General features: G+C 37.4%; 1 protein-coding gene across 4 annotated transcripts in view; it reads left to right on the top strand.

Annotated features, from left to right (window-relative positions):
- Positions 1-13,301, top strand: part of LOC125153772 (zinc finger protein 677-like) — a 160,664-nt gene that overhangs the window by 7,169 nt on the left and 140,194 nt on the right. Inside the window, exon 4 of one of the 4 annotated variants that reach the window (XM_047837285.1) lies at positions 3,810-7,225. The exons of the other annotated variants lie outside the window; for them this stretch is intronic. Within the exon in view, the coding sequence (XP_047693241.1) occupies positions 3,810-5,251 (1,442 nt within the window). The 3' untranslated portion in view covers positions 5,252-7,225. Of the gene's footprint in view, positions 1-3,809; positions 7,226-13,301 lie in introns of those variants that run through there. 4 annotated transcript variants of the gene reach the window in all.

The raw sequence follows: 13,301 nt of genomic DNA, 5'->3' as shown, positions 1-13,301 counted from the left end.
TGTGTACATGTCTAAACTCCTACTGTTATGACCTACAACACTGTTATCTGGCCCCTCTGACCACAATGGTGCCGTGGTTTGAGAGGAACTGGGATGGCTGTCCCTAAGGAGTCTTTTCCCTGATCCCTCTTGGTTCTCATTCCATACAGGTCAGAGGTGAGGCCTCTGTAGTGCAGACCCCAGGACCTGTTCACTTTCCATTTCCATTTTGTTTCCCTGGGAGAACTTCTCAGGAGACAAACAAAATGTAGTATCTGTCTAATAAAATAGAGCTAAAGTTTATCTCTTTCTTTCCGGAACCATCCTGGCTTTTTAGGGTCGGGCCATTGTGCATTAATTAGGAGGAAGTCATGATGTGGATAATTCCAAAAAGTGAAAATCCAAAAGTAGATGTAGTTGAAATACAGCACAGCTTACTGACATCTCTAGTTAGCTTTTCTATAGGAAAAACATGTATCATTCCACAGATGTTTATTACATTCCTGGTATATGCAAAGTCAACATATTGATAAATTTTGGATTGTGGTTTTTGTTTTGTTGACTTTGGTTTTGGTTGCTTTAAGCACTCAAGAGGCAGCAGCAAGTTTTGATTTTAAGTAATCTCTGCATCCAGCATGGGGTTTGAACTCACAGCCCCCAGGTCAAGGGTTGCATGCTCTACAGACAGAGCCAGCCAGGCATCCCTCTTTTGGTTTTGTTTTTGTTTTTTTTTTTTTTTTTTAACATTTTAATTACTTTCACCCATTTCTGCCACTGTCTTCAACTTCCTGTCTTTAGCAATCACAAATATGTTCTCTGTACCTAAAAGGGGTTGTTTTGATTTTTTTAGACTCCACATACAAGAGAAATCATACTGTATTGGTCTTTGACTTCTTCCTTATAGCGTAATGTCCTCAGGATCCATCCATGTTGTCACAAATGGCAAAATTCTGTTCTTTTTTATGGCTGTATAATATTTTGTTGCATATATGCATCTTTATTCTTTCACCTGTCAATGGACATTTGGACTGTTTCTGTATCTCAGCTATTGTAAATAGCACTACAGTGAATATCAGAACGCTTCTGTCTTTTTAAGTTAGTATTTTTGTTTTCTTCAGATAAATACTCAGAAGTAGAATTGGTGGATCACACAGTAGTTCTCCTGGCTGCACCAAATTTGGCTCACACCAACAGTGCACAAATTGTCCACCTTGTCACCAACACTGGTTATTTCTTGTCTTTGATAACTGCCATTCTAATAGGTGTGAAGTGATAGCTCACTGTGGTTTTGACTTGCATTTCCCTGATGATGACTGATGTTGAGTATCTTTTTATGGTCCTGTTAGTCATCTCTAGGTCTTTGGGAAGTGTCTATTCAGATATTCTGCCCATTTCTTAAATTGGATCATTTGAGCTTTTTTTTGGCTATGTTTGGACCATTAGCCCCTTATCAGATACATGATTTGCTAATATTTCTCTCATTCAGTAGGTTGCCTTTTTGTTGAAAAAGTGTTTCCTTTGCTGTGCAGACACTTTTTAGTTTGATGTAGTCCCTCTTATTTTGCTTATTTGCTTTTGTTCATTTTTCTTTTGGTGTCAAAAAAAAAAATCATTGCAGACCTGTGTCAAAGACCTCATTAGACCCTTTCTTTTCTTTTAGAAGTTTTATAGTTTCAGGTCTTAGATTTAAGTCTTTAATCCATTCTGAGTTAAGTTTTGTGTATGGTATCAGACAGTGGTCCAGTTTCATGCTTTTGCCTGTAGCTGTCCATTTATCCCAAACAATCTATTGAAGAGATTGTACTTTACCCATTGTATAGTTATGTCTTCTATGTTGTAAATTAATTGACCATGTCTGTGAATTTATTTCTGCACTCTATTCAGTTCTGTGGATCTATGTGTCTATTTTTATGCTAATACCATACCGTTTTAATTCCCACAGTTTTGTAATCAGGGAGTTTGAAATTGGGAATGTGATGCTTTGTTCTTCTTTCTCAGGCTGCTTTGGCCATTCGGGGTCTTTTGTGGTTGCATAAAATTTTAGATTTTTCTATTTTGTGTGTAGGTTTTTATGTCAACAAATTTTCAACTTATTTGTGTAAATACCAAGGAGTATGATAGCTAGATCATATTTAAGAGTATGTTTAATTCTCTAAGAAGCTGCAAACAGTCTTCCAAAGTGGCGTACCATTTTGCATTCCCACCAGCAGTGAATGAGAGTTCTTACTGCTCCATATCCCCACTAGTATTCAGTGTTAGTGTTCTGGATTTTGGCCATTCCCATACATGTGGAGTGACAGTTCATTGTTATAACACACATTGTCCTCAACTAAATCTATGGCATTCTTTAAGCTGAGATTTTATGATACCTTGAGACCATACTTTTTTTGTGGTTTTTTAAAGTTACTGCCTTAGTCACAGAAATATCATGAAATTGATTTGCCATAGCTTTTTATATAATAATACATTATTTTGGGGCACCTGGATGGATCAGTCAGTTTAGCATCTGACTCTGGATTTGGGCTCCGGTCATGATCTCACAGTTCAAGAGTTTGAGCTCTGCATTGGGCTATGTGCTGACAGTGTGGAGCCTGTTTGGGATTCTCTCTCTCTGCCCCTCCCCCACTCTCCCTCTTACTCTAAGTAAATAAACTTTAAAAAATAATTCTTGTATGTGTCTCCTGGAACATGTATATATTAAATAGTTCTCTTGAGTACCTAGAAATGGAATTCATGGGCTATTCAGTTTGATACTTTTCAGAACAAATACTGAAACAGATGTCAGTCTACACTCTTCCTATAACACCATACTGTCTCCTTTTTGATATTTTCCACTTTCACCTCATACCAATACTATACATTCTTACAGGATGAGTCCGTATTATGCCTGTTGCTAAATCAGTTCCTTTCACCAAGGTCAGGCATTTAACTTACAACACAACCATGTTCCCATAAATGTGCAAGCACAAGCACGGTCGCCACATGGCCTGATACTCCTTGGGCTTCACTCTTGCTTTTCTGAATCCAAGTCCTGGCCTTTCCTCAGATTTTTTATTGAGCTAAGAAACTATACTGGTATCTCCAGGTATATTAATTTTGAGCACCAAAGCACCTAAGTTTCCACATGATATGCTCCTCCCCACAGTGCAGAAGGACCCCTCTTCATACACAGTACAAGTTGCTGAAGACTGCAACTTGATCTGGTGTTTAATAATAATGTGTGTTTAATAATGTATGAGAATATGATGAAAGAAAGAAGATATTTTAAGAAACCTGTATATTACAATCTAAAAATTGGTAGCTCTAGCAGGTTAAGTTAGTGAGTAATCACAATTACACAAAATAATAGTCTCTGGAATTCTAAAGAATTCTTCCTTGAGAACTAAAGACAATTTACATTCCATAAGGAACACACAGTAAGAGAAATGAAACATGTGGAGATTCATTAAATTATGAAATATCAGGTTCAGGTGAACACACATTTTTTAAAGATTAAGAATTACGGAAGATAGAAATCTTTATGACTGTATGCACAGTTGTAAAATAGCCGGTTTATAGATGAGCTCTTTAATCATGAAGTATTTCATTATACAGTTATATGGCCAAAAAATATGGATAGTGTATACTGTATGCTTGGAAAAATGACGTTAAGATCAGAGAAACTATTAATATGGAAAAACTTATAAAAAGAAAACTTAAAAATGTTGTATACTACAGTAGTGTTTGACGACCATGCTTGAGAAACTTCCTATGGTCATTATAAAGTGCTATTTTGGTGTGTAATTATGTAATTTAGTAGAAAATACTTACCTTCCAATTCTATTTGATAGGAAGCTCTTCTGCTGGATTTACAGTCAAGGAATTATCACCAGTAGAGAACATTAATAGAGGAGAATTTTACCACTTAATAATACTGGAGAGAAATGAAAGTCATGGCATCAAGGATTTTGATCTCAAGGAAGTCTGGGAAAATATGCATGAGTTAGAGAGTCAGTGGGAGTATGATGCAAGAAATTACATAGGAGTGCCTTTGACCCAGGACAAAAAGCTCACTTGTAGAAAAGACCAGCAACTTAATCAGTCCTCAGTTACTCTTCCTGAAAAGCAGAGTGTTTCTGTAAGAAATAATACATACCAGTATTTCATGGATGATGAGCCACTTACAAGGACTTTGTTAAAACGGGATGGTAACAGAAGTGGTTCTGGAAACCAGTACATAAACTGCGTGGAAAATAGAATTGGATTAAGTTTGCAGGCACATCTGGCTGAACTCCAGAGATTTCACAGTGAGGAGAAAATGTATGAATGTAATCCAACTGAGAAGTCTGTCAGCAATGATTCCTCAGTCTCACCACTTCAAAGAGTTCCTCCCAGTTCCAAAAACATTTGGAATAAATCTAGGAAGATTTTTAAATATCCTTTGTTACCTGCACAATACAAGACAGCATACACTAGAGGAAAATATTACAAATGCAATGACTGTGGGAAGACTTTTAGCAAAAGCTCAAACCTCATAAGTCATGAGAGAATTCATTGTGGACAGAGACCTTACAAATGTAATGACTGTGATAAAGCCTTTACATACCGTTCAAATCTTACTCGACATAAGAAAATCCATACTGGAGAGAAACCTTACAAATGTAACGAGTGTGGCAAAACATTTACCCAATGTGCAAACCTTACTAGGCATCAGATAATACACACTGGAGAGAAACCACACAAATGTAACGTGTGTGACAAGGCTTTTAACCAAAGTTCGAGCCTTATGGCACATCGGAGAATTCATACAGGGGAAAAGCCTTATAAATGTAATAAGTGTGATAAGGCTTTTATCAAACGTTCAGACCTTTGGTGTCATGAGAGAACTCATACTGGGGAGAAACCTTACAAATGTAGTGAGTGTGGCAAAGCCTTTGCTGAGCGTTCGAATCTTACTCAACATAGAAGAATCCATACAGGACAGAAACCTTATAAATGTAATAAATGTGATAAGGCTTTTATCAAACGTTCAGACCTTTGGGGTCATGAGAGATCTCATGCTGGTGAGAAACCTTACAAATGTAATGAGTGTGCCAAAGCTTTTTCCCATTTTGCAACCCTTAGTACACATAAGAAAATACATACCGGAGAGAAACCACACAAATGTAATGTGTGTGACAAGGATTTTATCCGAAGCTCAAGCCTTAGGAGACATCAGAGAACTCATACAGGAGAAAAATCTTATAAATGTAATAAATATAATAAGGCTTATATCAAACATTCAGACCTTTAGAGTCACGAGAGAACTCCTACTGGAGAGAAACAGATGTAATGAGTGTGGCAAAGCCTTTACGGAGCATTCACATCTTGCTCAGCATAAGAAAATCCATATTGGAGAGAAACCTTATAAATGTAATGAGTGTGGCACAGCTTTTAGTTAATTTGCAAAACTTATTAGGTTTCAGAAAATACATAGTGAAAAGAAACAGTGTAAACCTGATATGTGTGGCAGTGCTTTTATTCAAAACTTAAGCTTTGGGGATCATCGGAGAACTCATAGGAGAAAGAAACCTTGTAAATAAAATGAGCAAGTGTTCAGGCCTTACTCAACATCAGAGATTCCATCATGGAGAGGAACCATATGAAACTAACGTATGTGGCAAAGTTTGCAACCAGGGTTCACACCACACCTGGTATCAGAATATAAATGTCTGAAAGAAAGCACACAAATGGAATGTATGGCAAGGCTTATCCAAAGCTCATAGCTTGCCAACCATAATTCTTGCTAGAGAAAAACCTTATAAATGTAATGAGTATGATCAACTTTATAAAATTGTTCAACTTTGGGGAAGGGGATAAAAATAAGTGAATGGGATTAAGAGGTACAGACTTCCAGTGATAAATGTACAACTTTGTGGTTGCAAGAATTCACATACAATGGAACCCATACCAGTGTGTCATGGTCTTTACCTCAGGAAACACCAAAGATTTCATACTGGAGAGAAACATTACAAATGTAATGAAGGTGATAATTTGTTTACCCGATCCTTTGAAAGGACTATAGTAAGAAAATTCATACTAGGGGAGGAACTAGGTTTATTTACAGCATTAACCAATCTTAGATGTTAAATTCCACAGAAAATTAGAATTCTTTAAATTCATGAGATGAAGTGTTTCAGTGGGACAAGTATATCTGTGGAAGGACCTAATCATCTTCTGTTTAAATCTTTTTTAAAGATTTTATTTTCCACTCTACACCCATCAAGGGGCTAAAACTCCCAACCCTGAGATCCAGAGTCACATGCTCTTCCGACTGAGCCAGCCAGGCACCCCTATAACTTTTTTTCTAAATCGTTTGATTGTCCTTGAGACTAGATTATTATTGATGACTTACAACCTTAAGTTTGGAATCCTCTGATGTTATACTTTAATTACATGCATTTCATTTGTCCACTGTGATGGTCTCAGAGAATCCTGGATCAGTCAGGTGAGAGGAGCCTGTTTGATTAGGTCGGGTTCAGTAATAGTATATACCCTGGAAGAACTAGGATGCTAATTTTAAGATAAGTTTTAGTATAAATTTGAGAGCATGAGGAGTGGCCGGAAATAGATGTAAAACTATTATCTAAATTACCATGTTTTCTGTGGTCACAGCCCCTTTTCTAGATTCGTTGGTATGATTGAGAGGCTTTGTTGATTTTATTACAGGGGAGGATTCTCTGTCAGATGATCATGAAACAGTAGGTTGGCACACTGAGAGAATGAGATTTTCACGTGAGAATGATAGGTTACTAGGGATGCATGTGTGGTAGAAAAAATGGATGGAGAATGATGGTCTTCCCTCTTTTGAAAGGTGATGGCTATTGTGTATCATGGATGAGTAAAAATCAGTCTCATGTTTGGAAACTGAAGAGAAAGTTCTAGAGGAGATTTTAATCAAAAGAAGCAAAGTAGGGGCGCCTGGGTGGGTCAGTATGTTGAGAGTCCGGCTGGATTTCGGCTCAGGGTTGTGGGATAAACCGCATTGTTAGGCTCTCTGCTGAATGTGGGGCCTGCTTAAGATCGGCTCTCTCTGCCCTTCTCACCTACTCATGCTCTTTCTGAAAAAACAAAACAAAAACCTAAAAGTAGTGTGCTTGTGAAAGACTCAAATTTGGCCACTGAAATTCCATTTTGATACTATTGTATTTAGGATACCCTGTGTTTCATAGTGAGTGAAACGCTTAGCGGGTGAAAGCTTTTGTGTAATGTTGAATGAATCATGTGCCTTCTCTTAGCCCAAGTGCATCCCAACTCATTGGGGCATTTCATAATGAATACTAATAATACATCCTTGGGCTCTCTAGGTTGAATGTGATCCATAACAATTCTTTTCCATGTTAGATTCAAACCTACAGTTTTGGAAATAAATATTCATAAGTTGAATTTGAGAGTTATGCACTCAATAGTATATCCCAGGTGATTTTTTTGGCTCTAATGAAAATACCATAGCAATGCAATTTCAAACTCACCCCCCTACAACCTGCCTTCCCATTCATGAATATACACTGTATGATTATATTTCTACATGCCTTTTGTGCTGAAATGAGACCCGTGTGTTGTACCTTTACAATAAATGAAAGTATAAAAGTCATAGGCATATGAAAAGTATTAGGAACTAAAAGAGTATTTCAGAGGTAAGGATAAAGGTAACACAATCTATATTTTGTGCTGGAGTGCTCAGGGAAATAATTTGAAAATATAAATCTTCACGAGTTTACTGTCAAGAATGGACATACACAATAGGAATCTTTTGATGACTAGAAATCTCACATATTTACCCTCTAAGACATTTTTTGCTAGTTGCACTTGTGCTTACTCCACTGGAACAGGATGTTTGGATGTAAAGAATGATGACTCCCTACAATTAAGTGTTCATAGAATGTTTATTACATAAAGATGCTTTCTCAGAGCAGAGTAGACTTCTCAAGTTCTGAAAATGGCTAGAGAAAAGCAGGAATGGTGGCTACTTTGTTATGATGCATACTGTGTGGGGCCGGGGTGATAGTAATTTACAGTGTGAACTTACAACTACTGCCTAGGGAAGGGCCTCTCAGGCTTATCTCCATAATAGTACAAGTAGACAAAATCAATACCTAGTGACTGAAAGAACTAGTCAGTTTTGCAGAAGCTTTTCTGCAAGTATCCTTGAATTCTCATGGGTTTATAAGAACAAACATTTATTTCTTCCTCCTATCACATCTATCATTATTCACCCTTCCTTCGTTCTGTCATTGAGTCTGGGATTCACAGTAGAACTTAAGTCTATGTGGGACATAACCATTCTTGCACCAGGGAGAAGAGAGGGTTAGAAGAACCAAACAAAGGTTTTAAAGTTTCCATTTACAATTAAAATGTGTCAATCTGCTCACATTGGTCTACTCACATTGGTCAAGCTGTCTATTAATTGGGAAGAAAGTATAATCCCCTCAACAAGAAGGAAGGGTTGCCTAAGTCAAGTGGCCAAGTTGATATCAAAGAGCAGAGACATATACTCTCACAAGAGGGTGATAATTAATTGGAAATATTAAAATGTATGATAGTACAACTTCTATCAGAAATCATTTATCCCTTCTTTGTATTTCACACAAAATACTTTTGTCCCAAAAGAAAAACAAAATTCTACCCAAATGTGACTATGGTCACACATGAGGGTCTCGTAAAAGTCTCATGAAATTCCTCTTGGTTGAGACCCTTATGTAGAGTCCTCATTCCTAACATATAGTGGAATAGAAAAAACTCAATAAACCTTCCCATTCAGAAAAGAAATGGAAAGGAGGGACCCCAAATTCTTCCCCATCTCCTAAGGTCTTCCCCTTGTGCCCTGTAGACAAGACCCTCCCCACCCACCTCCAAAAGCTTGCCAAAACCGTGCTCTGTTTGGTTTGAATTGACCTATGTGGCCTGAGCTCAGAACCTCAAAGCATTCCTTTGAGGGACCCTAATAAAGGCATGCGCCCTTGGTCCTGCCCTAGGATCTCTACCTGCACCCTGCCTTAATCTTCTCACACAACCCCCATAGGTGTGCAGAAGAGCTCCCCCACTATCTGTGAGTAATAAACTTCTCTACTTTCCCTTATAATCTGTTGAACCATGGCTCACCATCTGACATCTAGGACTCTACCTAATAAATACTAGTACAACAAAGTCAACAGCAACACTAGGCAATTCTGTCAAACCTACAAAGAATTAACAGAAATTCTCTACAATTTATTTCAAAAAATAGAAGAGTGAATGCTTTTCCCAACTAAATGTATGAGGCCGGTATTAGCATAATTCCAAAACCACACATAAACATTAAGGGTGGGGTGAGGGTGGGGAAGATAACTACCAAGCAAATCCCAAATGAAGGTGCAAAAATTCTTAGCAAAATATTAACAGAAGTCAGCAATACACAGAATTGTACACTATGACTAGATAGATTTATTTGAGGGACAGAAGGCAGTTTCAAATTCCAGTCAATATAAGCCATCCTGTTAATAGGCTGGGCAAGAAAAACCACAGGATCCTGTCAATTGATACAGAAAAGCATTTGATACAATTCAGTGCTGTAAGTTTTCAGAAAGCTAGGAAGAAAGGAAAATTTCCTCAACTCAGTAAAGAACACCTGTGAAAATCTTATAGCAAATTTCATACTTACTGGTGAAAGATGGGATGTTTTTCCCCGGAGACTGAGATCATGATAAGGATGTCCACTATCACCACTGATATTTGACATGTTTTTATAAGTTCTAGTCAGTGAAGTAAGGGAAGAGATGCAAAACAAAAATAAAGAGAGAAAAGATAAAATAGTGTAGCTACTTGCAGAAGACATCATGGTTGTGGTAGGCTGGATAACACCCTCATTCCAAAGTATGGCCATGTCCTTGTGCCTATCACATGGGAGTGTTATTGTAATGTTGTAAGGGAGTCTGCAGATGTGCTCTGGTGAAGGTCATGAGGTGGGTGATTATGCTGGATGATCTGGTAAATGCGATATGGTCCTGAGGGTCTTTATAAGAAGAATGCAGGTAGAGTTACTCATGTAAAGGTTGGTGGAGTGATGACAGAGGTAAACAAGATTGAAGATGCTGTCTTGCTGGCTTTGAAGAGGGAGGAAAGGGACCATGAGGCAGAGAATATAAGCGGACTCCGGACATGGGAGGGTGTCTTTGGAAAACTATCTGTACATCTCTTCTGCCCATTTCTTCACTAGATTATTTGTTTTTCAGGTGTTTGGTAAGTTCTTTATAGATTTCTTATACTAGCCCATTATCCAGTATGACATTTGCAAATTTCTCCCATTCTTTCGGTTGCCTTTTTGTTTTGTGGATTGTTTTCTTTTGCTTTGCAGACACTTTTTATCTTGTTGAGGTCCCAGTGGCTCATCTTTGTTTTTATTTCCCTTGTCTTAGGAGACATGTCAAGTAAGAAGTTGCTGCAGCTGAGGTCAAAGAGGTTGCCTGTTTTCTCCTGTAGGATGTTAATGGTTTCCTGTCTCACAGTTAGGTCTTTCATCCATTTTTAATTTATTTTTGTGTATGGTATAGGAAAGTGGTCCAGTTTCATTCTTCTGCATGTTTCTGTCTAGTTCTCCCAGCACCATTTGCTACAGAGACTGTCTTTTTTCCATTGGATACTCTTTCCTGCTTTGTCGAAGATTGGTTGGCCATACTTTTGTGGGTCAATTTCTGGGTTCTCTCTTGTATTCCATTGGTCTGTGTGTCTGTTTTTGTGCCAATACCATACTGTCTTGATGATTACAGCTTTGTAAGATAGACTAAAATCCAGGATTGTGATGCCTCTGGCTTTGATGTCTTTTTCAACATTACTTTGCTTACTTGGGGTCTTTTGTGGTTCTGTACAAATTTTAGGTCTTTTTTTTGTCTATCTCTGTGAAGAATGCTGGTCCTGTTTTGATAGGGTTTGCATTGAATGTGAAGCTTGCTTTGGGTAGTATAGACATTTTGACAATATTTGTTCTTTCTGATCCATGAGCCTGGAATGTTTTTCTATTTCTTTGTGTCTTCTTCAGTTTCTTTCATGAGCTTTCTATGGTTTTCAGCATACAGATATTTTATCTCTTTGGTTAAGTTTATTCCTAGATACTTTATAGTTCTTGGTGCAATTATAAATGGAATCAATGCCTTGATATCCCTTTCTGTTGCTTCATTATTGGTGTAGAGAAGTGCAACCAATTTCTGTACATTGATTTATATCCTGGTACTTTGCTGATTTAATGTATCAATTGTAGCAGTTTTTTGGTGGAGTGTTTGGGTTTTCCATGTAGAGTGTCATGTCATCTGTGAAGAGGGAACGTTTGACTTCTTTGGTAATTTGGATGCCTTTCATTTCATTATGTTGTCTGATTGCTGATGCTGGGACTTCCAACACTGTGTTAAACAACAGTGGTGAGAGTGGACATCCCTGTTGTATTCCTGATCCCAGGGGGAAAGCTCTCAATTTTTCCTGAGATTGATACTAGTTGTGGGCCTTGCATATATAGCTTTTATGATGTTAAGGTATGTTCCTTCTATCCCAAATTTATTGAGGCTTTTTATTAAGAAAGGATGCTGTATTTTGTCACATGCTTTTTCTGCATCTATAGACTGGATCATAGCGTTCTTATCCTTTCTTCTATTAATATGATGTATCACACTGATTGATTTGTGAATATTGAACCAGGCTTTCAGCCCAGGAAGGAATCCCACTTGATCATGGTGAATAATTCTTTTAATGTACTGTTGAATTCAATTTGCTAGTATCTTGTTGAGGATTTTTGCATCCATGTTGATCAGGGATATTGGCCTGTAATTCTCCTTTTTAGTGGGGTCTTTGGTTTGAGGATCAAGGTAATGTTGGCTTCATAGAGTGAGTCTGGAAGCTTTCCTTCCATTTTTATATTTTGGAACAGCTTGAGAAGCATAGGTATTAACTCTTTTTAAATGTCTGGTAGAATTCCTCCTGGGAAGCCTTCTGGCCCAGGACTCTTATTTGTTAGATTTTTGATAGCTGATTCATTGTCTTTGCCTGTTATGGATCTGTTCACATTTTCTATTTCTTCCCTTTTGTGTTTTGGTAGCTTGTGAGTGTCTAGGAATTTGTCCATTTCTTCCAGATTGTCCAGTTTTGGGCATATAATTTTTTTTTAACTTTTTTTTTTAATGTTTATTTATTTTTGAGACAAAGAGAGACAGAGCATGAATGGGGGAGGGGCAGAGAGAGAGGGAGACACAGAATCGGAAGCAGGCTCCAGGCTCTGAGCCATCAGCCCAGAGCCTGACGCGGGGCTCGAACTCACAAACCGTGAGATCGTGACCTGAGCTGAAGTCGGACGCTCAACCAACTGAGCCACCAAGGCACCCCAGGCATATGATTTTTTATAGTATTCTCTAGTAATTGTATTTCTGTGATGTTGGTTGTAATCTCTACTCTTTCATTTATGATTTTATTTATTGGGGTTCTCTCTCTTTTCTTTTTGAGAAGTCTGGCCAAGGGTTTATCAATTTTGTTTATTCTTTGAAAAAATCAGCTCTTAGATTCATTGATCTGCTCTCCTAATTTTTTGGATTCTATATTATTTATTTCTGCTCTAATCTTTTTTATTTCATTTCTTCTGCTGGCTTTGGGCTTTTTTATTTTTGCTGCTGTCTTTCTAGTTCCTTTAGGTGTAAGGTTAGGTTCTGTATTTGCAACCTTTCTTGCTTCTTGAGATAGACCTGGATTGCAGTGTATTTTCCTTTAGGATGGCCTTTGCATCCCAAAGTGTTTGGACTGTCATGAATTCATTTTCTTTTACTTCTATATATATATTTTTTGTTTCTATATTTAAAAAAATTTCTTCTTTAATTTCCTGGTTAATCTGTTCTTCTTTTATTAGGATGTTCTTTAACCTCCATATATGTGGGGGCTTTTCAATTTTTTACTTGTCTTTGATTTCAAGTTTCATATGATCTGAAAAATATTTATGGTATGATCTCAGTCCTTTTATACTTGTTGAGGACTGTTCTGTACTTGATGAAAGCTTTTTTTCACCCAATATGTGATCTGTTTTAGAGAATGTTCCATATACCCTTGAGAAGAGTATGTATTCTGCTGCTTTTGGATGAAAAGTTCTGAATATATATGTTAAGTCCATCTGGTCCAGTGTGTCATTCAGAGCCATTGTTTCCTTATTGATTTTCTGCCTAGGTGATCTGTCCATTGCAGCACAGTGGAGTATTAAAGTCCCCTACAATCACAGTTTTAGTATTTATACATTTATTTATGTTTGTGTTTAATTGATTTATATATTTGAGGGCCCTCAGGTTGGGGGCATAAATAAT

Source organism: Prionailurus viverrinus, chromosome E2 (genome assembly GCF_022837055.1).
Source record: "Prionailurus viverrinus isolate Anna chromosome E2, UM_Priviv_1.0, whole genome shotgun sequence".
Classification (NCBI taxonomy): domain Eukaryota; kingdom Metazoa; phylum Chordata; class Mammalia; order Carnivora; family Felidae; genus Prionailurus; species Prionailurus viverrinus.
Note: the sequence above shows the minus strand (reverse complement) of the source record. Positions and strands in the feature narration are given on the sequence as shown.